The 23,696-nt window shown below is 42.2% G+C and overlaps 9 protein-coding genes across 12 annotated transcripts; 4 read left to right on the top strand and 5 right to left on the bottom strand.

The window, feature by feature from the left end:
- Positions 1-231: 231 nt before the first annotated feature.
- On the bottom strand, positions 232-1,278 carry Vps24 (vacuolar protein sorting 24). The gene is made up of 3 exons (XM_002054517.4): positions 1,122-1,278; positions 754-994; positions 232-690 (listed from the first exon to the last, which is right to left on the bottom strand). Exons 1-3 carry the CDS (start codon positions 1,164-1,166, stop codon positions 305-307), a joined length of 672 nt encoding a protein of 223 aa, XP_002054553.1. The 5' UTR covers positions 1,167-1,278; the 3' UTR covers positions 232-304.
- A 309-nt stretch (positions 1,279-1,587) lies between these two features.
- Positions 1,588-3,556, top strand: LOC6629920 (uncharacterized). The gene is made up of 6 exons (XM_002054518.4): positions 1,588-1,946; positions 2,035-2,292; positions 2,371-2,511; positions 2,572-2,711; positions 2,776-2,906; positions 2,966-3,556. The coding sequence occupies exons 1-6, from the start codon at positions 1,695-1,697 to the stop codon at positions 3,433-3,435; spliced, it is 1,392 nt and encodes a 463-aa protein (XP_002054554.1). The 5' UTR covers positions 1,588-1,694; the 3' UTR covers positions 3,436-3,556.
- Positions 3,557-6,024: 2,468 nt separating this feature from the next.
- On the bottom strand, positions 6,025-8,268 carry LOC6629921 (GTP-binding protein Di-Ras2). The gene is made up of 4 exons (XM_002054519.4): positions 8,097-8,268; positions 6,770-7,062; positions 6,516-6,701; positions 6,025-6,458 (listed from the first exon to the last, which is right to left on the bottom strand). The coding sequence occupies exons 2-4, from the start codon at positions 6,938-6,940 to the stop codon at positions 6,120-6,122; spliced, it is 696 nt and encodes a 231-aa protein (XP_002054555.1). The 5' UTR covers positions 6,941-7,062; positions 8,097-8,268; the 3' UTR covers positions 6,025-6,119.
- Positions 8,269-8,573: 305 nt separating this feature from the next.
- MtnA (Metallothionein A) lies at positions 8,574-9,098 on the top strand. Its single transcript, XM_002054520.4, has 2 exons — positions 8,574-8,732; positions 8,820-9,098. The coding sequence occupies exons 1-2, from the start codon at positions 8,711-8,713 to the stop codon at positions 8,921-8,923; spliced, it is 126 nt and encodes a 41-aa protein (XP_002054556.1). The 5' UTR covers positions 8,574-8,710; the 3' UTR covers positions 8,924-9,098.
- A 1,401-nt stretch (positions 9,099-10,499) lies between these two features.
- Positions 10,500-13,742, bottom strand: LOC6629923 (uncharacterized). The gene is made up of 4 exons (XM_002054521.4): positions 12,940-13,742; positions 11,140-11,655; positions 10,884-11,078; positions 10,500-10,816 (listed from the first exon to the last, which is right to left on the bottom strand). The coding sequence occupies exons 1-4, from the start codon at positions 13,325-13,327 to the stop codon at positions 10,599-10,601; spliced, it is 1,317 nt and encodes a 438-aa protein (XP_002054557.2). The 5' UTR covers positions 13,328-13,742; the 3' UTR covers positions 10,500-10,598.
- Positions 13,743-13,894: 152 nt separating this feature from the next.
- On the bottom strand, positions 13,895-15,075 carry RpS29 (ribosomal protein S29). Its single transcript, XM_015172382.2, has 3 exons — positions 14,916-15,075; positions 14,389-14,488; positions 13,895-14,322 (listed from the first exon to the last, which is right to left on the bottom strand). Exons 1-3 carry the CDS (start codon positions 14,975-14,977, stop codon positions 14,314-14,316), a joined length of 171 nt encoding a protein of 56 aa, XP_015027868.1. The 5' UTR covers positions 14,978-15,075; the 3' UTR covers positions 13,895-14,313.
- A 114-nt stretch (positions 15,076-15,189) lies between these two features.
- Positions 15,190-17,813, bottom strand: topi (matotopetli). 2 transcript variants are annotated; one of them, XM_032439491.2, is made up of 3 exons: positions 16,388-17,813; positions 16,042-16,307; positions 15,190-15,979 (listed from the first exon to the last, which is right to left on the bottom strand). In XM_032439491.2, exons 1-3 carry the CDS (start codon positions 17,749-17,751, stop codon positions 15,243-15,245), a joined length of 2,367 nt encoding a protein of 788 aa, XP_032295382.1. In that variant the 5' UTR covers positions 17,752-17,813; the 3' UTR covers positions 15,190-15,242. The 2 variants fall into 2 exon arrangements, with proteins under 2 accessions (XP_032295382.1, XP_002054558.3); XM_002054522.4 differs by having other exon boundaries at positions 16,042-16,313; positions 16,388-17,812.
- Positions 17,814-19,061: 1,248 nt separating this feature from the next.
- Whamy (WHAMM and JMY related) lies at positions 19,062-21,773 on the top strand. 2 transcript variants are annotated; one of them, XM_002054524.4, is made up of 5 exons: positions 19,065-19,183; positions 19,495-19,762; positions 19,864-20,310; positions 20,386-21,240; positions 21,302-21,773. In XM_002054524.4, exons 2-5 carry the CDS (start codon positions 19,526-19,528, stop codon positions 21,476-21,478), a joined length of 1,716 nt encoding a protein of 571 aa, XP_002054560.3. In that variant the 5' UTR covers positions 19,065-19,183; positions 19,495-19,525; the 3' UTR covers positions 21,479-21,773. The 2 variants fall into 2 exon arrangements, with proteins under 2 accessions (XP_032295127.1, XP_002054560.3); XM_032439236.2 differs by lacking the exon at positions 19,495-19,762 and having other exon boundaries at positions 19,062-19,183.
- A 139-nt stretch (positions 21,774-21,912) lies between these two features.
- On the top strand, positions 21,913-23,041 carry LOC6630042 (flavin reductase (NADPH)). Of its 2 annotated transcripts, XM_070207264.1 has the most exons (3): positions 21,913-21,942; positions 22,092-22,192; positions 22,251-23,041. In XM_070207264.1, the coding sequence occupies exons 2-3, from the start codon at positions 22,120-22,122 to the stop codon at positions 22,799-22,801; spliced, it is 624 nt and encodes a 207-aa protein (XP_070063365.1). In that variant the 5' UTR covers positions 21,913-21,942; positions 22,092-22,119; the 3' UTR covers positions 22,802-23,041. The 2 variants fall into 2 exon arrangements, with proteins under 2 accessions (XP_070063365.1, XP_002054561.1); XM_002054525.4 differs by lacking the exon at positions 21,913-21,942 and having other exon boundaries at positions 21,960-22,192.
- Positions 23,042-23,696: the final 655 nt, after the last annotated feature.

Genomic DNA, 23,696 nt, shown 5'->3' with positions numbered 1-23,696 from the left:
TTTAAATTATGCAATAAATAATATGTAAAAATTGTTAAATTTAACGTTAAAACACGTGCAGCTCAACATAATATGAACCAATACATTGTATACCTTAAGCTTACGAAAATTGTTAATAGATTTTCACTGTTATTTTGGTTTATATAATTCCGTTTCGGAATCCGGAGTATGTAATATATAGTGGGTTTTTTGTGGGACGCAAGGTGCTATGATAAATAATCACAAGCTTAATTTTCCAAATTCGAATCTAAACATTAATTTATGCTTTAATGCATTACAGCCCTTTTACTGCACGTTAATTAATTTATGAGCGCAACGAAGCCAGGCGGCTCTGCATTTCCTGGAGCTCTTCACCCTCGTCGTCATCATCCTCGACCGCAACTCGGGACGGAGCTGCTGGTGTTTTGTCTGCTGGCGTTGCTTCTGGTGGTAATGGTGCCTCTCCCAGTTTGCCGTCCGTAATTTCCCAGAGTACTTTATCAACCTCCTTTGCTGCCTCCTCCTCCAACTCTTCAGACTCTTCCAGCGAGTCCATGGTCTCATCTAGCATCTCCTCGATAATGCCTGCCTTCATCATTTCCTTGGACATGTCACGCATAATGCCTGCCAACTCCGGATATCGAACAAGACTTTGCATGGCCTGCATAACTTCCGTGGACTTCTGCAAAGAGCCAGCAACCCGCAAAGTAGCTAAAACAGAAGAGCATAAGTCAGGTAATGGTTGTATCCATCGCTGTACCAAGTTATACATACACAATTGATTTTTCATCTGCATCTGTATAGAACTGAGATGTGCCTTGGATGTGTAAATGCGGTTTATAGCTTTCCGCGCATTCACTATCTCCTTGGCGAGAATGATACAGGTGTCTCGGTCGTTCTTTTGGGCGGCCTGCTTTAGAGAGCGTTTCACCTTTTCCTCCTCTCGCTGTATGCTGCGTATCTGCCTATCGAGCTGATTACCCTCTTTTCGTATTTTGTGGGTCCATTCTTGCACCTACGGTTTCGGAGAAAAACAGATGTTGACAACGAGAATCAAAACAATTGGAACATGACATCATTTGATGATGCCAAGTGGCCTTGTTAACGCGCAAAAAGTTGACCACAACGGAATGACGTATCACCTGCTCTTTGGGGTCTTTGCTGGGGGTTTTGCCAAATAAGCCCATTTCGCACTTTTATAGCGGTACGCTAATAATTATAATATTGTTTAAACTATTTAGCTTAACACTGCTTGTGAGTCATTTTTGTTCTGAATGTGGCAGCATTCTTCCAATGTTTATATTTCATTTTAAACAGTCTGGCAAGGCCTGCTCAGGCTGTGTATGCAGCTACAAATATTTTCGGTAACGCAATATTGTAAATTCATATATAATATGCACTTTATTTGTATTATGTTTTCAATAATTATTCAAAAGTCACTATAAAATATATAAGATTAATAAATTTAAGAAAAAAACACGCCATAATTTATTATCGATATTTATTATAAGTCGTGAACTGCCTCGCATCAAAAGACGCCTACAAGCAAAAAATGGCTTGCTCATATGATCACCGTACTAGTTATGGAAGTTGGCACTTTTTAACACTAATGCTGCAACCGCGCAATTGTGATCATGTGTGTTCGGCTTGTTAATTTTGTTTAACTCTTGCTTAATATTGTTATAGTTTTGATAATTAAAAAAAAAAAAGAAGCAATGCAATCAAATGCAATAGTTAGTTGTTTATTATTGTTATTCCACAATGTGTGTTGTTACCAGGACAACTGGGTTGAACCACATGCATGGTCGGAACTGACATCAGCCCAATATAATAATCCAGGAGAAGAATCCTGCCAATGTCAGGTCCCGGTGCCAGCAGAGAAATCACTGGCAACCATAGAGGACCAATTAGCATTAACATATTTCAAAAAGTTTGTTAATACTTTATTCAGTCGCAAGCGACTGAAGGTAAGTACGCGGCCGTTTCGTTGTTAAATTTGGTCATATGACGTCATATTGTCGGTATTTGTAACGATAACTTTTTACAACATTTCAGTATGGCAAAACGTCGCATCTTTTTAAGCGATCGCTGATATTTACATTAAATCCGTCACAAGTCGACGAGCTTGAAACTGTCCAAGATGTGCGTGATCTGGATATCATGCTCACCAAAATACTGGATGAGGCAAGAGATGTGCCCTTGTCGTCCGATCAGTCCGACGACGACTATACCTACAGGCACCAAGGAATGGGAGTGCGTGCGCTTGTTATGGACATATTCAAGGATCTTATACAGTTACTCAACATATCCGAGGTTAGCATTGCCATTAATGGCTTAGATACACATACTTATTTGGTATTTACTATACAAACAAAAAACTTGTTTCGCCAGGTAAGATTCATGCTAACAGTGCTGCTCACCATTACTACCGGGTGGATTGTGCACAGACGATTTCGATTTTCGGCTATAGCCATTATTCTTGGCGGTATTTTCCTGTATGGCTACTTTGTAACCTATTTGGAGTGCAATAGGGTATGTCGTACAAAGTACAAGTATATCGAATGTAACTGAATTCCGATTGATTTAATTTAGAAACTAGAAGTTGAGGCTTTGATTGACGTAATTGACAGTCATCAGAAGCCTATGGATGATGCTGAAAAAACATGGTTTTCACGTATGTTTGGATATTTTTTCAACGAGTCTCCAGAGGCGCAACAAAAGCAGAAACTTTTGTTAGTACTACTTATTTTCATCTTTTGAAATCATTAATAACCATTTAATTCATGCACATTACAGAAAATCAAGCAAATTAAATATGCCCTACTGTCGACCTGATCACGTTTTCGTTATGTATACGAGTGACATATTCCTCAAACAAATTGAACTGATACTAGAAAAAACAACTCACACCATGACGAGTTTAACCAGTAAGTATTAAAAAAAAACGATTGTAAGCCTTTTTTATTCTGACTGATATTTGCCGCAGCTGGATTATCATTTCCATACAACTTGATTGCTCCATTTGCACTGGTCTGCATGATTGGGTACTTACTGAAGTTAATCTTCAAGTACGTTATAAGCCCCAAGGCTTGGATGGGACTGGTGCATGGCAGGTCGTCTGCATCTACTACAAAACAAGCGTTGGCAAATGAAACAACAGAAGATCGATTGTCGGGTGAAAATCTTAAGATGTTGTTAAATGTCATAGGCACTTCAGGCATAACACAATCCCAACAACAACTACAACTATCCCCGTCGGGTGTCCAAGAGCTGCTGGAACCACTGGAAGCACCCCCACAAACGCCACAAGAAGCACAAACTAAAAGCAAACAAAATTTAAAGCCAATTTCAAACGAAAATCCCAATATCAGTAATTCGTCAGCTGACATCGCGCATGAAGCTGGTTTTACGATTGTTGATGATAACCAAGATGATGATCATATTGATAGTTTTTAATGTTTGGCTATATATATTTAAAGCTGTATTATGTGTAATGTTCGTGATGATTTATATTTTTTTTTTTACCAATTATGTGGCATAAGTTCTTACAGTCAAAGATAATTTTGTTACCAGCTGATATTTTTCGTAGTTAAATTATTCTTTATTTAAATTATTTTTGCGTGTAATTATTTAATTTTTGCACGATAATTATTATAAGTTAAATCTCCAACAATAAGATTTTTTAAGTGTCATTAATAGGCCTCCCAAAACTGTCTATTACATGTATATATATTTTGCTTTCGGCCACTCCAAAACTGTATATATATATATATTATCAGTATATATTGCCTGTATATATACATATACCAATTATGCCAATTGCTGAATTTTTTGTTCATATTTACAACATCTTATTAGCATTGAGTGTGTCTGTCTGTGTTAGCTGCATATTTAAAATGTAAGCAGTAATAAAATATTCATCATGAATAAACTAGCTCAATATACAACTAATATGTTGTGTGTATAATAATTATATTGTAATGTATATTCATAAAAAAAAAAAATTAAAAATAATTCGGTGTAAATATATTCATTCGTTGTATTTTAAATTATACTTTTGAATTACATATACATACATATTGTTGCTGTATTACATATAAATTACATTTCCTTAATATTATTATGCAACTAATTATCCATTTTATGTATTATATTATATTGTACTCCAATACACGGCACGTACATGTAAGCCATAACCAGTTTTGCTGTCAAGAGCCCAACAAACTTAACTAAATCTAGGAAAACTAAGCAAAAACCTAGTGCATGCATAAGATTTAACTAAGGCTGGCATTAGAATTCTATATAATAATATACTATTTATGCATTTGTTTTCTATGGCAAACTAAGAGAATTTATCTAAATTGATTTCTGAAATCTTATACGCAAATTGGTCCGCTATCAAAATCTTGGTTAATAATTTCACTACACAAATTCAACAATATAGTAGATAAGTATGTACTATGTTATATTTTTTATATGCGTGTGTATGTTTTCCTCTTTAATTAGCTGATCACTATTTATTTAAATTAGTGCCAAACAACGATCAAATGGCATTTTTATTGTGTGATTTACTGTGTGCATAAGAAATGAGCAAAGTCATAATTAATATAATTACTTGTCTTGTTTCATGTTCACCACGAATTTGGCAAAAAATTACATTACATTTAATAGCAGTTAATTGGAATTATTCTCCGCCTAGCTGAATAGGGTATACAAAATTGAAAAACCTAATGCCCTTTTAATATCAAACAACAGCAAAACGACGCGAAACTATTTAACCGTCTAATAGACTTTAACTCCTACGCCTACTTATAAGCCAACCGAACTATTAAAATTTAGCAAATACCACAATTTTGTGAACTGTTTTTACTTGAAGTTAAACATACATTGTGTTCGTTTTTGTTTAAAACAGGCAACTTATATACCAATTTTGCACATATCCTTCGATGTACATGTATTTCTATTTTCATAAGCACTAACTCTACAATTTCGAATGAGCGACAAAAATTGTGCTTGTTTCGTGGCATGAAGATCCGGATACGGTAGAATGCGACCGACTGCCTGCAACATCGGATCTACACGTGTGGCATAATCATTGACTAAAGCTAATTTGTTTATGCACTGTTCGTTAATTGTTAATTAAGTTCAGCAAATAATTGTAAGCAAATACATTTTACGTACATAAACAAGTGTTTTGTGTAAAATCTTTCAAAGTGGAAACAATTTTAAATTTCTCAGGATTCTCGTGTCGGTCGTCGGTCTGATTGTGTGAGTATTATTTTATACAATATAGTTGATGTTAGTGGCAAATATTCCATTTGTTTAACGTTTTTGGTGGTAAATAGTTTTACAGCAATAGATTGATAGTCAGTTAGGAGACATTGCAGCAAACGAAACAGATCCATATCTAATAAGGACACACGATTCAATGCCACAAATGCTTCAGAATTGTCTTGTCCATCTTGAGTCTTCTCTGTTAGTGAAAATGGATTCTCATGCAAATACACACCGTGTACTTGATATAGCTTTAGTTTAGTAGTAAGTAGATAAAATGGTATGTCTTTTAAGTAGGTACTTTGGCTTTTCATTTGGGTTATACATACATATGCATGTGTATATTCGTATAGTTTATATTATAGCATTATGATATCTGTGTAATTTACACATCTAGTATGTAAGTGCGAGTATGTCATGTAATGTTAGTATGTTATGTATTTGATATGTATGCCGTTACGTTTCAGATGCAGTTTTCAGAATCCAAAGAAATTAATGTGTTAATATGTATATATTTTGTGATCTTTGTGTTGTGTGGGTGTGAGGGATTTTATGAATGAGGGGAGGTGGGAGGGTGTGCCTTCTCTATTCTTGTAGATGAGAAGGAGTTGCGGATAAAATCGATGTATGCAAAATATACTTATAATGCTGTCTTATTATTTTCATCTAAAATTAATAATATATTTGTTTTGTTATGCCGGCCGTTCTCTGATAACACCTGTCCCAAAGTGCTATATGGTATATGCATGTCTATATGCCAATGTGTTTGTGTTTGTGTGTGTGTGTGTGTGTGTGGGATGCATTTCGAGTACTGCCAGTGTCCCCATGCGAGTATTTGTCTGTCACCAATGTTGCTTGCCAACTCGTTACATAACGCCGCACTTCTCCTTGACACCGGCTCCACTGGCACTGGCCTCGCCGTTCTCCGGTATGGCGCCGTTCGTCTCCTTGCATTTCTTTTCCTTCTTTTGCTTCTTTTGCTTTTTCGTGTCCAGCTGGAGAGAGACGGTGCGTGTTTTTTCCATGTTGAGCAGCTCCTGAAACAGTTCGGTTACGTTGTGATTGGTTTTGGCCGATGTCTCCATAAAGGATATGCCCCAGGTGGTCGCCTGTGCCTGTCCCTCAATTTGCGAAACCTCGCGCAGCTCGGTGCTTTCGTCACATTTATTCCCCACCAACATGACGGGTATGGAGTTCACATCACCCTAAAAATAATGAGTCTATTAATCTTTCAACTATACAATCGAATTAATGTTGTTCACCTTTAGCTCCTTGATAAGCGTCCAAATGGGTCGCAGTTCCTCTAGGCTCTGTTTCGAGCACACGGAATAGACCAAAATGAATGCGTGACCCTTGGAGATGGACAATCGCTGCATAGCCGGAAACTGATGTGATCCTGTCGTATCCGTGATTTGCAATGTGCAAATGTTCTTATTGCAGCTGATCACCTGCAGCGACAAGCAAATGAATATGACAATATATTAAGTATTAATATGATGGCCAAATAGACACTCACCTGCCTGTAGGTGTCCTCAATGGTGGGTATATAGCTCTCGCGAAACGTGCCCTTTATGAAACGCAGCACCAGTGAACTCTTGCCAACGCCGCCAGCGCCAAAGACCACAACACGATAGTCGTTGCTCTGTTCCGGCGCTGCGCGGGTCACTTGATTCTTTTGCTCCGTCATCTCGATTGGATTGGGTGCCAATCTGGGTAGGTCAAGTTGTCAAAATTGGCGGCTTGCTGTTTGTTTGGTTGTCGTCAACTCTGTGTGTATGTTTTTTACTTGAACGCCATACTTTTGTTTATCTGAAACGATTAAGGAGCAAATCAATTGGTCATATTACGCCCACACACGCACAACCTTTTAGCGGCACGGTCGGAATGCGTCTGCACTTGGATTTGCGGGGCCACAAAAACGCGGCATAGAATGGATGCCTGGCTAATTTTGGGCATGTGCCATTCTGGTTTAAGTTAAGGAACGGTATTGATTTTTTTGTTGTGTATATTATTATGAAAATTAACGTAAGCACAGATCTGTGCGCCGTTGTGGCCAGTGCCAACGTCATTGGCAATATCATCATCATCATCATTATCATCATCATCATTATCATCATCATCATTGTCATCATTATAATTATGATTACATACTATTATTACTGCGTGGGCGGCCTGGGCACGAAGGGAACTGATGATATTGTGATTGTGATTGGGCTCAGGTATCAGGTCGGTCGCGTTATGGGCAGCTTGGCAGCAGCCACATACGCCTACGCCCACACACACACACACATTGTGTATAAATAGAAGCTTTGAAGTGCAGGCAACAGCAATAACAACAACAGTCTAATGCGTGGGTGAGCAAATAATCGCTTGCAGCCTTTTCCTCTGAATACATCAACACGCACACACACACACACACGCCGACCCACACATGTCTGTATATGTATTTGTGTCATTTGCTTTGGTGACCGACCACAAACTTTAAATTGTTCACTTCCGCACACTGTATCCTGTGCTCCAGTGTTGCCACCTTAATTTGCTACGCATTCGCTGTTTTGCTCTTTTGTTTTCTTTCCCACGCCCATACGCGCGCACACACACACACACAGCCGCCCACACAAACACGCACACACATGAGCACGCGTCGTTGATTTTTCCTTATTTTATTTTGGCTTGGATTTATTGATTTTGTGTGTTGCATTTTCACCTATAATACACAGACACACACACACACGCACCAGTCCTAACAAATTTTAAAATACAACAAAAATGTTTCGTCAGCAAGGATAACATTAAAAATGACCATAAAGATCAAAATAAATAAAAAAACGCTTATTATTTACATTCAGTTCTTGCATTTCATTGCACTTGAATTCGTTGCTAAAATGTCGCACGACTTTGCCTGCTGCAGCCGCACTCAGGAATCGGAAAAACACTGACTCTCCGCGCGTACGCGCATTGACATTCCCACTCGCAGGCACAGGCACAGGCACAGTCACAGCCGAAGCCGATGATGAATGGACAGAAAGACAGACAGACAGCGGAGACCCACATTGTTGTACGTTCTACGATAAGGGGCCCAGTGCCGCCCGTGTTTATCCACCACACAAACGCATGCGCCGTGCATGCGATGCCCACTCAGTGTAGCCGAGACACGCAATGAAAAACTCCCAGTCAAGACACGAACCCATTAAGCTTAGAAAGCTTTCAAACGGAAAGTGTTTGTTGCACACGGCTCGAACATGTTTAGCCGGCCGGTTGGCGTGTGCAAAACTGGAATTAAAGCGCCCGGCAGCCGTGTGGAAAGCCTCGTTTCGAAAGTGTATAAAATCGGGCAACATCCGTGGTTTGTGCATCAGTTGTATTCTGCAGCAAAGTAAAAGTGATTCATCACTTAAGTGAAAACCAAAGTATTCTTTTTTACTCTACAAGTTTAAACCTTCAATAACCATACAAGATGCCTTGCCCATGCGGAAGTGGTAAGTCATCCAAAGGACCTAAAATATGGTTAACCAAAGCCATTGCCTACGTCTGTTTATTAATAATACTTTTTTTTTTATATTCAGGCTGCAAATGCGCCTCCCAGACCAACAAGGGCTCCTGCAACTGCGGCACCGATTGCAAGTGCGGCGGCGAGAACAAAAGCAAGTGCGGCTGCTCCTCCAAGTGAATGTGCCAGCAGTTTATAGAATTAAATTTAAATTTAAATAAGAATCTTTTTTTTTATTTTTTGCACTTGCAAAACATATATACACCAACACATGCACAAAGAAAAGTTCATGTGTGCCTATGTGCGCCTCTCGCAATGAATTGAATAATGTGCAATAAACGAAATTTAAATGAAAGTTTGCGCTGCGTCATTTCCACTAAATGTCAACTTATGTAATCATTCAATTGTTTTCTATGTGGGGCGACTATGCTATTTACTGGGCAGTCTTTCCATTTCTGTCTCAGTTTGTGGGAAATTTGAAACCAGGTCTCACTTGGGCGTCGGAAAAGCTGCCGTTGCACTGGCTGGATATTAAGTTTAAATACGGTACATACATATACATATGTTTATAGTATACTTTTTAGTATTGCAGGTAAAAAATGTTTCTTGCAGAACACAGCGAGTTTGATAAAAGATAAAAACAAACAAAACAGAAAATTATTCTAAGCTAAAATAAAGCATATTTTACTTTTATTTTAGGTTTCGTTTAGATTATTAATGCATCCTGGTTTCGACGATATTTTCCAGCTTTACCAGCTGGTTTCCCTATTCGCTATCATATATGTGTTATTTCTTTAGTTTTGTTTAAACAGTAATAAATAATGTTCAATTTCAAAGAAGTATGTGTGACACGGATAAAGTGCTACGAATGCTTTATCCATTATCCGTATCCGAATGCTTTATCCATAAACGCAGCTTTACCTGGGCAGACTTAACCTCACTCGAACTCAGTTTGTGTTTTCTGCTCTACACAAACCTTCCATGTTCACAACGTATTCATGGACCCAATTAAGCGCCGAATGCAAATGCACAATGAACAAATCTGTACACGAGACACCGCTTGACATACATAAAACAAACATTTGTTGTATGCACAAATGTTTGTTCATAAAATATGCGTGTAAATTTGAGTGTGTACAATGAGCCAAGGTAAGAACGGGGCCTTCGCTGATTCTATTTCCAGTATAATAAAATTGTACGTCTAAGCCATAGGCCAAGAGGTAACCAGACACCATTTAACCTTTTTCGTACAAAACTTTCGACATCGACATTGGCTCAGCTACTCGCTGTCAATTGCTGAGACGCAGTTTGGCTATAAAAAAAAAAAAAAAACAACAAGAAATACTCAAAGTGGAAGCGTTGATAAATCACTTTTATTATCTAAGACTAAAAGTACAGTTTAAGAAGGTCTCATTGCTGGTTCCACTGTATCTACGTATGTACACATAACAGTTATCAGTTAAAGAATAACAACAATTTCGAAATTGAGTAAATAAAAGTACTCAGTCGCATAACTGTAAATGTTGGCATGAACAGGCTCGTTTATACGTGAATCACAAACGTTGTTTTGAGTGTTGGGAAACACATTTTTTATAAGCAATAAAAATGCTTGCTGCATAAATATTATTTAGCACGTATCAACTGTTTATTAAAAATAACAAGTCAAAAACAGTTTTCAAATGTGTGCATTCTACTAAAAAAAAATAAATAAAATAGGCAAAGCCTCAACTTCACGCAATTGAAAAACAGAATGTGCTCGTATAAACGATTTGTGTATATAAATACATTTATGCATGTATGCATGTATGTACATGTGTGCAGATGAATGTGCCTGTGTATGTTAGCTGAATTGTAACTACTTGATAACGATGTTCTGGGTCAAACGCTTCACAAAGTCCACGTTCAGAAAGTTGGCCATCAGTGTGAGCACAGACTTCTTGGGCGGACGACAGTGTCGCAGGCCCGCCTCCTGGCAGCACACATTTGGAAAGCAGTCCAGCGTGGAGGTGCAGGATTTTGGATGCAGATCAAAAATGGTCGGCGGCGGTGCTGTACACTCCAAGTACTCCGTCACTGTGGATAGAGGCAAGAGCCGGGTTGGCCGCAATCAGTTGGATTAACAGTAAATGGATTCACGTACGGTAGTCGAAGGAGCGCTTGACCGGCACCGGAACTGTCTGCAGCTCCGGCTGGGAGGTGCGGCAATAGCGCCGGCGTCCATCCGGGCAACAGACACGCGGCCAGCAGTCCATATCTGTGCGGCATTCCTGCACATCCCACCAGAGTTCGGCCAGCGGACGCGCCGGACACTTGCGCGGTATCAAGCCCAATATGGCTGCAGAAGGAAATTAATTAATAGCAGCACAAGTTGCATCTTCTGTGTGCAATGGACTAACGTGCGTGCTCTGTTTCTTCCAGGGGCTTGGCAACTCCCGCTACGCAGCTGCTGGCGCCAAAGATGTCGCAGCAGATCTCGTCCCGCTGCCAAACTAAGCAGTCCTTATCGGACTTGCAGATCTTTGGAAATAGCTGAAAACGCACCTCGTTCTCGCGCGGACAATTGAAACGCTGGCGCAGATCGGCTGCAGCTCGCTTATCCTTCTCCTTGTCGGTGGCGCCGCCCGCAGCGCTGGGAAATGTAAGCGTTGGCAGTGCTATGCGGAATGGACCCTCCGTGGTGGTAGATGTTGTCGTTGAGCTACTCGATTTGTGCCTTGGATTCGGTGTTGTCTTTTGTTGCTTGCGATAGTTGAGTTTCTCCTCCTTGGAGCCGGTTGCCGTTGAGTGCGTGAACTTCTTGGGCGGATGTGGATGTTTTGTGGGCGCACTCACTGGCACCAGGCTCTGCTGGCCAAAACTCCAAAAGCTCGGATTGAAGAAATTGAAGCCGTTGGCCAAACTCGGACGCGGAGCTATGCGTGCGATAGACGGATTAGTCAACAATGGCCATTACTAGTTCTGCTCCAAATAGCTTGTATTGCAAGACAACCAAAGCGCAGTTCCCGCCACCCAGTTAGCACAATCATAATACAAGTGCTTTTTATGCCGCGCTTAAAAGTGAATCTTTGTGCACCTGTTGCCGCTGGCGCTGGAGCGAAAAACAGCCAGCCCCAACTGCCCTCCCCCTCTCTTCAGCCGTTGCCTGTTACCAATTACAAATGCCCATTCACTGTTTTGGCCCACTTTTGCACTGCAAAGGCCATCATGATTATCATATGACAGTTGCTGGCGAATCTGAACATTATTGTAAAATTATAAGAATATATCTATATGAAAATTTGACGTATGCATTGATAGTTAAAACTAATTAAGCAAGCTCTTAAACTTTAACAACATTTTTAGTTGCCATAAATTGTTATTTCTTAACGACATGAGCTAAGTTACAATGAGTCACAAATGAGCAACAGCAGATAAATGTACTTTAAGTTTTTACTAGATTTAAAATTCTGCCTAAATTGTTAATAGATTAAGTAAATCAATAGACGAAAAACGCGAATAGCTTTTAAAAGGGCACATTTATCAAATGGATACAATTCGTTTGGCTCATTAGTTTTGAATTATAATATCTCTTGGCTAAGTAACAATAGGTATATTTGCACTAGTTTCTCACTGAACCAACATTAAGCTTTAGCGAGCGTGAGAATCACTCCGTGAAATTGCGACAGTTTTGAATCAGACTCAGACAATGGGCCAAGAAAATCGATTGACCCAATTGCCTCGATTAGCTTAATAAATGTTGCCTCTAAGCTTCAATGACAAACATTTGCGTATCATAAAACGCGCTAATTGTGCATCAAGTTCAAGGCAAATTTAAATTTATGGCCAAATGGGTGATGGTAAACCGTATCCTTGATAAGAGCATAAGCCTTGAACGAGTACATTATCAGTGCAACTGCAAGCGCCTGTTTAAAGTGTCTCGCCACGCTCGGCAAGGTCAGCCGCGACTACTCAGACGAAAAGAAAACAAATAATACAAATTTGAAAGCTTTGCTGCAGCAGCTGCTCCAGTTATCGGCCGCATAATTATCAACTATATCAGACAGCTTCTCATTTGGCTGCTGCTAGCTGCCTCAACCAATCTTTAAAACTGAAAGCTAGGTCAGTGCCAGCGACAAGTGTTGCTCGCCTTTGCAGCGGTCATATGTGGACTTGTGCTAAAGTCAATTGAATGCAGGTCCGCTCTTAACTCAACTCACTTGTTGTTGTTGTCGTCGTCGTCGTCGTTGTGGTTGACGTTGTTGTCGTTGTGCTCGACGTTGTTGTTGTCGTTGGCCTGCGGCGCAGCACCACCTGGTTACGCCTGCGCATGGGCTGCACTCTGACGCTGGCCTCTCTGCTGTCCAGCGGCGCTGGTGCACCATCGAGCGGTAGTTTGTATTGTGCAACAGCGCGCGATCTATGGCCGCGGGAACCGCTGGCACGGCTACTGTTGTGGATAAAGACCTCGGTTGGAGCTACTCTTGTCTCTGTTGCATTTTTGCGATGCCTCGCTGCTGCTGCTGCGGCTGTTGCATCATTTATCGTGGCTACAACGCAAAGGCTGCCTAGAAGTGGCAAGAGCAATAAAAATACTGGCAATTCCATTGCTCATTTAATTAAAAAAAAAAAAATATCCGTAACCAGGTCAACAAGCTCAAAGCACATCTATGAAAATTGATTTCTGTTGACTACTTATTTCTTTTATTTTTCTCTCTCAAATGTTAAACGTCGCGTATATGGAATTAATTTTACATTTTTCACACCCAAACAACTTTATTTTTGTGTTCAATCTGCACACGCGACGCGTTGTTGCGAGTTCAAACGGCCGAACCCAACTCAACAGGCGAATGTGCAAAATTGTGAGTTTTGGCAAAAAGACAGCAAACCAAAGCGGCAGCTGCGTCAGCTGAGACCCGAGCTGCGTAGGCAGCTAAGAGAGCGGCAACTCGCTCTTTTACCTAGTGGGCCACTAAATAAACTGGTTTGCAGTGCTTGTTTTCCAGCTGCTGTTGCTTCTCCGCACAAGCGCAGCTCGAGTGCAACCTACTGGACACCACTAACCCAATATTATAGAAATGAGGAAGTAAATGGGAGCGATATTGCACTTGTTAAGATGCATCCGGCATTTCTAGTGACATGGACATTCAATAAGGATGGAATGAAGACAATCTGTTTACATTACTTGTTATGTATTTAATCAAAGGGAGATTTAAACAAATAACCTTCCTAGAAGGTAACAACTGCAATAGGAATTAACGCTAGTGTATAAAAGAACACGGTTGTGCGGCGTTGGTAACACGGAGTTCGTCAACTCGGTTGCATTGGTGAATGCTCATTCGAGATATTGCTCTGGTTGCATTATCTTACTATTTTTATAGAATAAAATGTGGCACACTCCTAGCATGTGTTCCTGGCTTGTATGTTGGTTTCAGAAGTGTTTGCCTCTTGTGTTATTTAAATCTCCAAATGATTATATTGTTGTTGCTTTGTTGTTGTTGTTCCAGCATATTAATAAACGTAGTCTCTTTTCAGCGACTGCCTAAATTAATATGCTTAATTGGCGTGCGAAACGCCGAAGTTGAAGCGGACATTTAATCCAGCTGTAAAATGAATAAATTGACAATAAGATTAAACGCACAATGAACACGTATTGTTTATTAGCTTACCTTCTTGAAGCCAATATCATTGGCGTATTCCCTGAAGCACTGACGGCAAATGTTCAGTCCATATTTGCGGATCAAACCATGACGGTTTGAGCAGGCACGGCTAAAGTTTTAAGAATAGATTGCACATTAATTCTTTGCACTGGTGAAGAGTTCACATCGACAATTGTTTTACGAAAGCATTAAGTTGCATAGCTGTCGCTGCAGCAGGCGGTGCCATTTAATTGTCAAATGGCAGAGGCCAGCTGCAACATTTGCTTTGGCCGCCCTTCATTAAGGAAATTGTTAAAGATGTATTGTCACATATTTCCGTACTCAACCGGGGGCAAAATTACTTTAAAGCAGCGAATTTGCATACATCAAAAATCATACAAAGGTACGGGCGGTAAGCACCATGCGAAACTAAGGCGTGCTTAACCTCAATAACTCAAAGCAATCAACTATGCAACAAAATACGGTTTAAAACAACAGGCATACATGCTAATTATACAGCTTTCGATGCGAAACTTTACGAACTACATAAAACTTACCAGCAACGGGAGCCTTGACCGTATTTACGAGGATGCGAGTACCATAAAGTAGCGAAACCCATGTTGGCGTATACGATGGAAAAATCGAAAAGAAAGAAAAAGGCAAAAAATGGCTACTTGACACTTGGACTGTCAATTGGAAACGTTGCCAGCTATTGCGGCGGTTAACCCCGCTTTACAACACTAGAATATGAAATGCTGCCAGATGTAGAGATGTTGCCGCGCAAATGTCAGTTTAAATCTCTTCAGATTTAATTAAAAATCAATCCGCCAATATAGTTCAAATACATATATTTATTTATATATATTTATAAATAGACACGTATATTAGAAATAAAACGGCTGTGAAGTATTATTTTCAACCACAACAACCTTGACGTTTTCGTTGTTCTCCAATTGGAATGGTTGTTGCTCGATTGCTTCAGCTCCCTCTAGGTCCACATAGGACATTATCTCTTGGTCGTCAGTGTTAATAGGCATTGGCATATGTTGTACGAACTCGGATCCCTCACCAAAATCACTGGGATCCAATTCAACCATATCAAATTGTTGATCATGCGCCATGGGAGACGCGGGTGAGTGAACAGACGGAGCCGATGCTGATTCAACCAAAAATTCAACTCCGCCATCCTGCATTTGTTTAGCCTTCAACGCAGCTGCCGTTTCCAGTTCAAATTTCTGCATTTGCATCATCAGCCGTGCGTTCGCATCCAAGTGCGAGTGACGCGCCCGCACGTGCTTATCCCGATCGCCGCGCTGCCGAAACGTCTTGGTGCAAAAGGGACAATCGTAGGGCTTCTCGCCCGTGTGTATACGCTGATGGTTCTTCAAGGCATCGGCACGATAAAACCGCTTACCGCACTCATCGCACTCGTAACGCCGCTCGCCACGATGTATGAGCCGGTGCTGATAGAAAACCGAGCCGGTGAGAAAGCGCTTGCCACAGACCAGGCAATGATACGGCCGTTCGCCCGTGTGACACTTGCGTATATGATCATTGAGGTCTGGGCGTATGGTGAACTTGCGGCCGCAGTTCTCCTCCTGGCAAACGAATGGTTTCACACCTGTGAGCCACAATGAGTACCTGGGCTAATGGCCAACCGCTTGCGACTGCGTCTCTACTCACCCTGGTGGAAGCGTAGGTGTTGCCACAAATGACTGGACTGCGTATAGGACTTGCCACAAATGTCGCACAAATACTGCCGCAGTCGGCCCATGGTGGCCGCATTGCCGCTGTTCCGCAGCTCCTTCTCCCGTTTCTTTTTATTGAGATGCTTCTCCTCGTAGTGCGGCTGAATCTCATGCGCGTACTCAAAGTTCGTGGCGCAGAACTCGCAGGGCAAGACCAGACGCTTGCCGCTCTCGCTGAGCCGCGGAAAGTAGTGATAGCAACTGTAGCTTCAGGACGAGAGGCGGTTACCCACATTACCCAAACACGTTACATATATGCCGGGCAGCTTCCAAGCACTTACCGATGCTCCTGGAGCAGCTCCACATTGGCAAACTTCAGCTCGCACACGTTGCACACAAAGTAGCGATTGGGTTGCGCCTGCAACTGCTTGAGTCCCTCGCGCATATAGACACAGTCGGTCTGGTAGTGCACGCTGGCCTCCTTGGCGGTGGTCATGCGCAGATCGCAGGCGGTGCACTCGAAGCGCCGTTCCGGCACATGCGTAGCCGAGTGGAATAGCAGAAAGGAGACATCGGCAAAGATGAAATCACAAAATTCGCATTGCAGCACATTGCCCAGCACCAGGGTGGTGAAATATTCCTCCCCGTTCATCCTCTCCAGCTCGGCGGTAAGTGTCAACAGCTGCTCGCCCTCCAGCAGCAGCTGTTCCAGCTGCTGTTTCAAAACCACCTCGTCCGCATTGACAGCCTCTGGCTCGGCTGGCTCCGTTGTCGATTGATGCACAAATATATGCTCCAGCGCCAGCTTGACATCGTAGAAGATGCGGCCGCAATGATTGCACTTCAACACCACCAGGAGCCCCATAGCCGATGGAGCCGCATGGTGTTGCTGCACGCTTGCCTGCGTGGGGATGAGGTCGAGCGCATGCTTCTCCATGTGACGCACCAGTCCGGAGGTGTGCACGAACTTTCGCTCACAGATGGTGCACTCGTTGGGTCCCTTGGTGGAGGTCTTTCTGGTCTTGGAATTATCGAAGCCCGTTTCCAGATCATACTTAAGCTCGTCCTTCATATAGCGACGTATGCGCACCTGGTTCTCCACGATGATGCGTTCACTGGGCGTTTTCTTGGTTGGCGAAGACGCCTTCTTCTCCTGACTTGGCAGCACCCGATTGCTGGACATGGGTTTCTGCTCCGACTCGTATTCACAGCTGTGATCCTGAAATGAGGGCGTGTCAAATAGACCGTTGCAATTGGAGCACTTGATGAAGCGAAAGGCGTTCGATTGCGGCAACACAGGACGCGGCTGGGACGGCGCTGGAAGCTGCTTTTGAGCCACCTCCGAGGGCACGGCATTCTCTGCGACCATTTTCTTATTATTCACGCCCGACAGAAATTCACGCAACTTCTCTTGCTCGGCCTCCGGATCAAAGTCGACCTTGCCATCAGCCTCTTGCAGGATTTGCTTCAGGGCCGGATCGGCCAGTGTGCGCTCCACAGCCTCCTCGGTGGGTATCTGGACGCCGGCCTGCATCTCAAAGAACTTGGCCAAATCCTCGTGGCTAACAATGCCATCGGTCTCATTGGACACCAGCACAGTGGCTCCCGGCTGCAATTCATCGCTGTTCACCACCAAATTGCCATCAAACTCGAACTCGGCCATCAGGAACTCCCCATTCACGAACAACTCCATATTCTGATCCATTTTTGTTTTATTTATATATATATATATTTTTTTTTTCGTATTCGATTGCAATGCGGCCTGCCTCAAAGCTCGATTGCGAATGACTTGCCAGGCAAATGCTCTGTTCCTTGTTGACAAATATGTCAACGGATCAGGAAAAAAGGTTGCTTTACACTTGGCTAGATGTCAAAATAAATGACATTTCGGGCTGCACACAACGTTTAGAATTTGAATACTTGTCAAGAGCGCGCCAATTAGCAAAACATTCACTAATAAAATTCGCGTCTCATCAAAAGAATTCGAGAAAAAGGAAGGCTCGCCAAGCTTACATAAAAATCTTTTTACTAGCCATGACATAGTCATTGGGGCTTTTGGATGAATCAGTGCATTCTTTTTTGTAAGCAAATACCAAATTAAACTAGTGAACGGCCCATGTTATCTTCCGGATACTCCTGTCATCACCCCAAAGCTATTAATAAATATGTCGAAGAAACTCAAAAAAAGAAAATATATTTTTTTATTACTTTACAACTTTAGTTAGTATTTGCATTGTTATTATTATTTGCATACGAATTAGAGTAAGTTTTTTTAATAATTAAATAATTAAAATTAATAACCTTACTCCTATAGAAGGCTGTGATTCCGCGAGAACTCATTTAACATTTATATTAGATTTAATTTTCTACACAAAATGCTCGACTACAAAATTACTTGTAAATTTTTTGGTTTGAATCCTTCAAATCTTTAAATTTTGACCCAATATGAATTCCTTTTTGGTGTATCAAGCTTTTACAATTTTCAAATTATGCTTAAAAAACCAAGTTTCAAAATCGATTTTGCGAATCGATAGAACTATGGATAAAAAAAATAAGATCAACTCGTGCATATTTAAGTTTTGCCAGATCCATCATTGAGCAACGTCCTGGTCAAGAATGTTTAACTATATATACCGAAATGATCACAAAATGATTATACCCTTTTTCAATTAATATAGGGTATACAAAGTATTTGATGTGTGGCAAACCCGAAATGCTCCCAATGCTTGAAATACATCAAAAAAGCTGAAATAAAAGTGCATGCATATATGTATATATATTATAATAAATATATATTTAAAACTATATCAAACTAATACTTGGCCAAATATTTGGCCACACACATACACACATTCATATATGTATGTATTTGTTATGCCTATTGTTTATATTTTCTTGCAGGCTCAAGCTGTCGAAGTCCCAGTTGAAGGTGATTACTGGAGTCGAGTTATCAGTGTCTGCGTTTCTAGATAACAAGCTTGGCGAAATGAGTAAACGCGGTGACATACCACCTCCGTTAATCAGTGCGATACCTTGGTTTGGGCCGTACGGCACGCCAAACACACGCTGCATCCAGTTCCCAGCTAAATCCGACAATTCCTCGAGTGCATCAAGTGCCTCACGCCTTGGAAATTACGGTAATTAAACAGGGTGATATATAGATAGCTGGTAGATGTTGTAGATGTGAATGTCGTGCATGTTATTGGATCTGGGCTATGCGTGTCTTTGTCTTTGGCGCTATGATTCATCATCAGCAAATCAACAATAGAAATCCGTAAATTGATAAAACAAAAAACAAAAAAAAAAACGCTTCTTATCGGCAAATTGCTGGAAGATAATGCGCCAGCGTGGATACGGATACGTACGGCATAGCCCTATGTTCTGGCAGTAGTCGCCCACTAAAAGCAGCTCCATTAATGCAGTGCCCCGCACACGTATCGCATTTCAGGCTGTCCGCAGGGCGGGATCACAACGTGGCTATGGATAGTGTGACGTATGCGTATATCTCGGAGCCGGTGGAGTTTAGGCAGCTGGAGGGCAGGGCCATCGATTTTCGGAAGACGTTCGATGTGCGGGGCATCGGCACGGATGAGATGCTGCAGTTGTATTTGCGCAAGGCCCACCTGGCCGACGATGTTGACAAAATGCCGGCGATGCAGCGACGCGCCTATGTGTATGACATAATTAGAAGCAATAAAGGCCCCGGTTACTGGGTGGTAATGCCATTCATATAATCATCATCATCATCATCATCATCATCATCCACATCATGTTGGCCAGTCAGTCGCAATTTAATTATCCTGTTGCTCTCTTGTAGCCGCCGTGCATGCAGGTGAGCAGCGACGTCTTCGCCCAGCCCCCGCCCGCAGTGCTGCCCCCGCCCACAGTGAAAGCCTCGCCCGGCAGCGAACGGCGCTACTTTGGTGACTTTGCCAGCCGCAGCATGAGCCAATCCTCCTCGTCGAATAGCCTGGGTAGCTTGACTGGGGCACCCGGTGCGGTGCCAGGACCCAGCTTTGCCACCAGCGTCGTCGTCAGCAACAAGGGCTCCAAGTACGAGATAAGTGGACCCGTCAATTTTCAGCATGTCTCCGGAGATGTTACACGCGATCGCACGCGAAATGCGTTCGATTTAAATGCTGGCGCCAATGACAATGTTCTGAAGAAGTACATGATGGAGCGCGGCATAGCCGAGGAGGATGTGGCCGGCATACGGCGGCAGGACCTGATCAAAAAGATTGTGCACTCCAATTTCACCTGGATGGTATGAAGTGAATCCAACTGGAATTACGTGAACAATAACAGTCATCAATTCACTGTACTTCAATTCTCTCGACAGCCCACGAAGCAGGACATGCAAAAGCCGAGGACAACAGCGCCAAAGCTCGTCTATGCCACCATCTCTACCAACAATGAAATAACTCCGCCGCCTTCGCCGCCGCCAGCGCCGGCAGCAGCTCCGTCAACTGCATTTTCCAATTATGCATCGCTCACCTCCCGCTTTGTGGACATATCTGATTTGGATATGGCGCCCGTAGAGCGTCCCAACAGGCAGCAGGAGCTGGGCACAGTTGTACCCGTTCAGTTGCATCAGGCGCAGCCAAGCAGACCGAAAATACCACCTCCACCCTCTGCTGTTACGGCGGCCAATACGCACATGTATCCAGCGGCTATAGAAGTGCCTACCACACGGCCTAAGCCCCAGAACGAAATTTATGCCACAATTGCACCGCAAACACAGCGAAAGATGGGCACAATGCGAGTGGCTCCACCGGCGCCGCCTAAGCCAACGATTGTGCCCAGTGAGAACAGAACCACTGTGCAATATGCGCCGGTTAAGCAGACACCTCCACCGCCTGTTAAGCCTGCACCTGTGCAGCCGCGCGTTGTGCCTGTACAGGTGCCACCCAAACCAAAGACTACAACACCTGTTAGTAACAATGCGATCATTCCGCCTCCACCGCCAGCACCGCCAGCAGCACCAGTTTTAGCAGCTGCGTCGGGAGCACCGCCGCCACCGCCACCCCCACCTGCTTTAGCTATGGGTGCACCAATGCCACCACCACCGCCACCAATGGGTGGAGGCGCACTGCCTTTGTCAATTAAAAAGTCTGAACAACCAAAAGTGGCCGCTGGCGCGGTTGATGATCGCGACGCTTTCTTGGAAAGCATACGCAAGGGCGTGCAATTGAAGGTGAGGGTATAATCGAACTGATTTCTTCTCGTCAAAACTTCATAGTTACATATTCTTGCAGAAAATCGATAAGAAGGCTGCGACAATAAGCGGCATTAAGCCACGTGCTGAAAAGAAGCCACCCACAACAGATTTCTTGAGCGAACTAAAACTGGGCATCACACTGAGACGCGTTAAAAATCCCGCAGATAATCCTTATTCCGAGGCAAATGCCAATTCGGAAGAATCGCATGCGTAAAGAAACCGCGCGTAATTTTTTAAATTTATGACAAATTGGGCAACGCTTGACTCGATGGCCAGGCTGACCACCTTTCTAGTAATAAATCGATTTTTTAAATAGCATGGCCACCCTGCAATCGTTATTCAAAAATGTCTTATTTTAAAGCAAATAATTTGATTCATCTATGTAATTTCATAATCTATCTACTACGCATTATTAATATTTCTTTTTTTTTACTGTTCATTGAGTCAATGCTACATAGCAATATCAATACATAGGTAACGCTATTCGATTTTGACATGTCTTCATGACAATTTATATTTAATGCGAAATTTGTAAATATATGTACATATGTATGTATAGAGAGGTGTTGATAACGTATCTTCCTTATTAGTATTTCTAGTTTTTAAGCTGTTGGCGCTTATGAACACTGCACACAACTACTCGTGCATGTGTAAGACACAATCAGCTGGTCGATTCAGGTGAGCGCAGTCGGCGGCAGTGCAAAAACAACAATCATTTTTGATTCTGATTGGTGCTCGATAAGTCTGGAACTGTTTCAGTGATATTGCAATTTTGTGTTCAAAAATTGACCTTAGTTCAGTTGTAATACATCTAGTTTTCATTTCAGTACGAAATAAAACTAAAATAAGAAAATTATGCAACGAATCGCTGTTATTGGTGGCACCGGCATGACCGGTCAATGTGTAGTGGATTACGCCTTGGAGAAGGGTACCATACAATTACCTTCACGATTTCCTTCGAATGCATTAACTGATCACGTTTTTAGGTCTAAAGGTGCGTTTACTTTACCGCACAGAACCCACCGTTCCAGAACGATTCAAAAGCAAGGTTCAACTGGTTCAAGGCGATGCGACCAATATTGAGGACGTTAAACGACTGATTGAGGGCGACGGAGCTGTGGATGGCGTCTGCGTTATACTGGGCACCCGCAATAAACTGGAGGCCACAACGGAGCTGTCACGCGGCACTGAGAACGTTATAAAGGCCATGAAGGAGGCAAAGCTTACCAAACTTTCTATTGTCATGTCGTCGTTCCTATTGCGTTCCCTGAACGAGGTGCCCGCTGTATTTCACAAACTAAATGAGGAACATCAACGCATGTTGGACTTAACAAAAGCCTCTGGCTTGGACTATATTGCTATCCTGCCGCCGCATATCGCCGATGAGCCGGCCAGCGGCTACACCGTAGTGCATGACGAAGCACCTGGTCGCCTGGTTTCGAAGGACGACTTGGCCAAATTCATTGTAGATTCCTTGGAACAGCCTGAGCATTACGGCAAGGTTTGCGGCATTGCCAAAAGCGTTAAAAGCGCCTAATGGATGATCACAATGGCGTCAGCAAAAGATTGTGCCCATCGCATATAAATTGGAACCAAATTGGAATCGGTTCTATCTAAACGTACAATTAGCAATGCTATTAAAGCCTTTAAAAGTCAAACTAACCATCTTTATATACACATATATCCCTACCTACGTACATTTATGGGTGTGTATTACGTATGCGCACTATCAACTTTCCATTTTGATATAAAGAATAAACAAAAATTTTAATTGCAATTACGTGCGGTATCAATTGGCAATCAGCGCATGTTCGGTCAGACACCTGAAATTTCAAGCCATTAGCAGCTGTCGTATATCACGTCAGGCAAGCATTTCGAAAATGTGCACCTGTAGAAATTTTACAGAAACTAACAAAAAACTAACACAGTTCAACCTGCTTCCGCTTTCAGGCCCAATGCCAAAAATTTCATTAAGAAACTAGCGAGAGCATTATATGAGAGGGAAATGCATATACCTGACGGTACAGAGCGCATTCGATATGGTGAACCAAAATTTTGTATTAAAAGATATTGAAATTTCAACAAGTTAAACGCAATTTAAGTGCAATAAAAATCGAATTCAACTTATACGTATAACTTGAATTTGAATTACAATCCTTTTCATAAAAGTATACACTCTATCGGCAGTTCACTTTATGGATACGCACAGAGCATTTGTATATAGTATTTGATAAGCAAGTGTCTTGCCGCTTGCTTGCTGTTTTATGCACGATTCTGGTTTATTTTTGTGTCAAATAAAACTTTTTGAAGCTTTGCGCGCTCGTTGGGCTGCCCCGACAGTATATGATGCAGCTGTAATAAAAATAACATTGCCGGGCGGGCACACATCAATTTTTGGCTTGCTGCAGCACCATGAACTTGAACTTGTCATA

The sequence above is a fragment of the Drosophila virilis genome, chromosome 2 (assembly GCF_030788295.1).
Source record: "Drosophila virilis strain 15010-1051.87 chromosome 2, Dvir_AGI_RSII-ME, whole genome shotgun sequence".
Lineage (NCBI taxonomy): Eukaryota > Metazoa > Arthropoda > Insecta > Diptera > Drosophilidae > Drosophila > Drosophila virilis.
The sequence above is the reverse complement of the archived record's forward strand: the minus strand, read 5'-3'. Positions and strand labels throughout refer to the sequence as shown.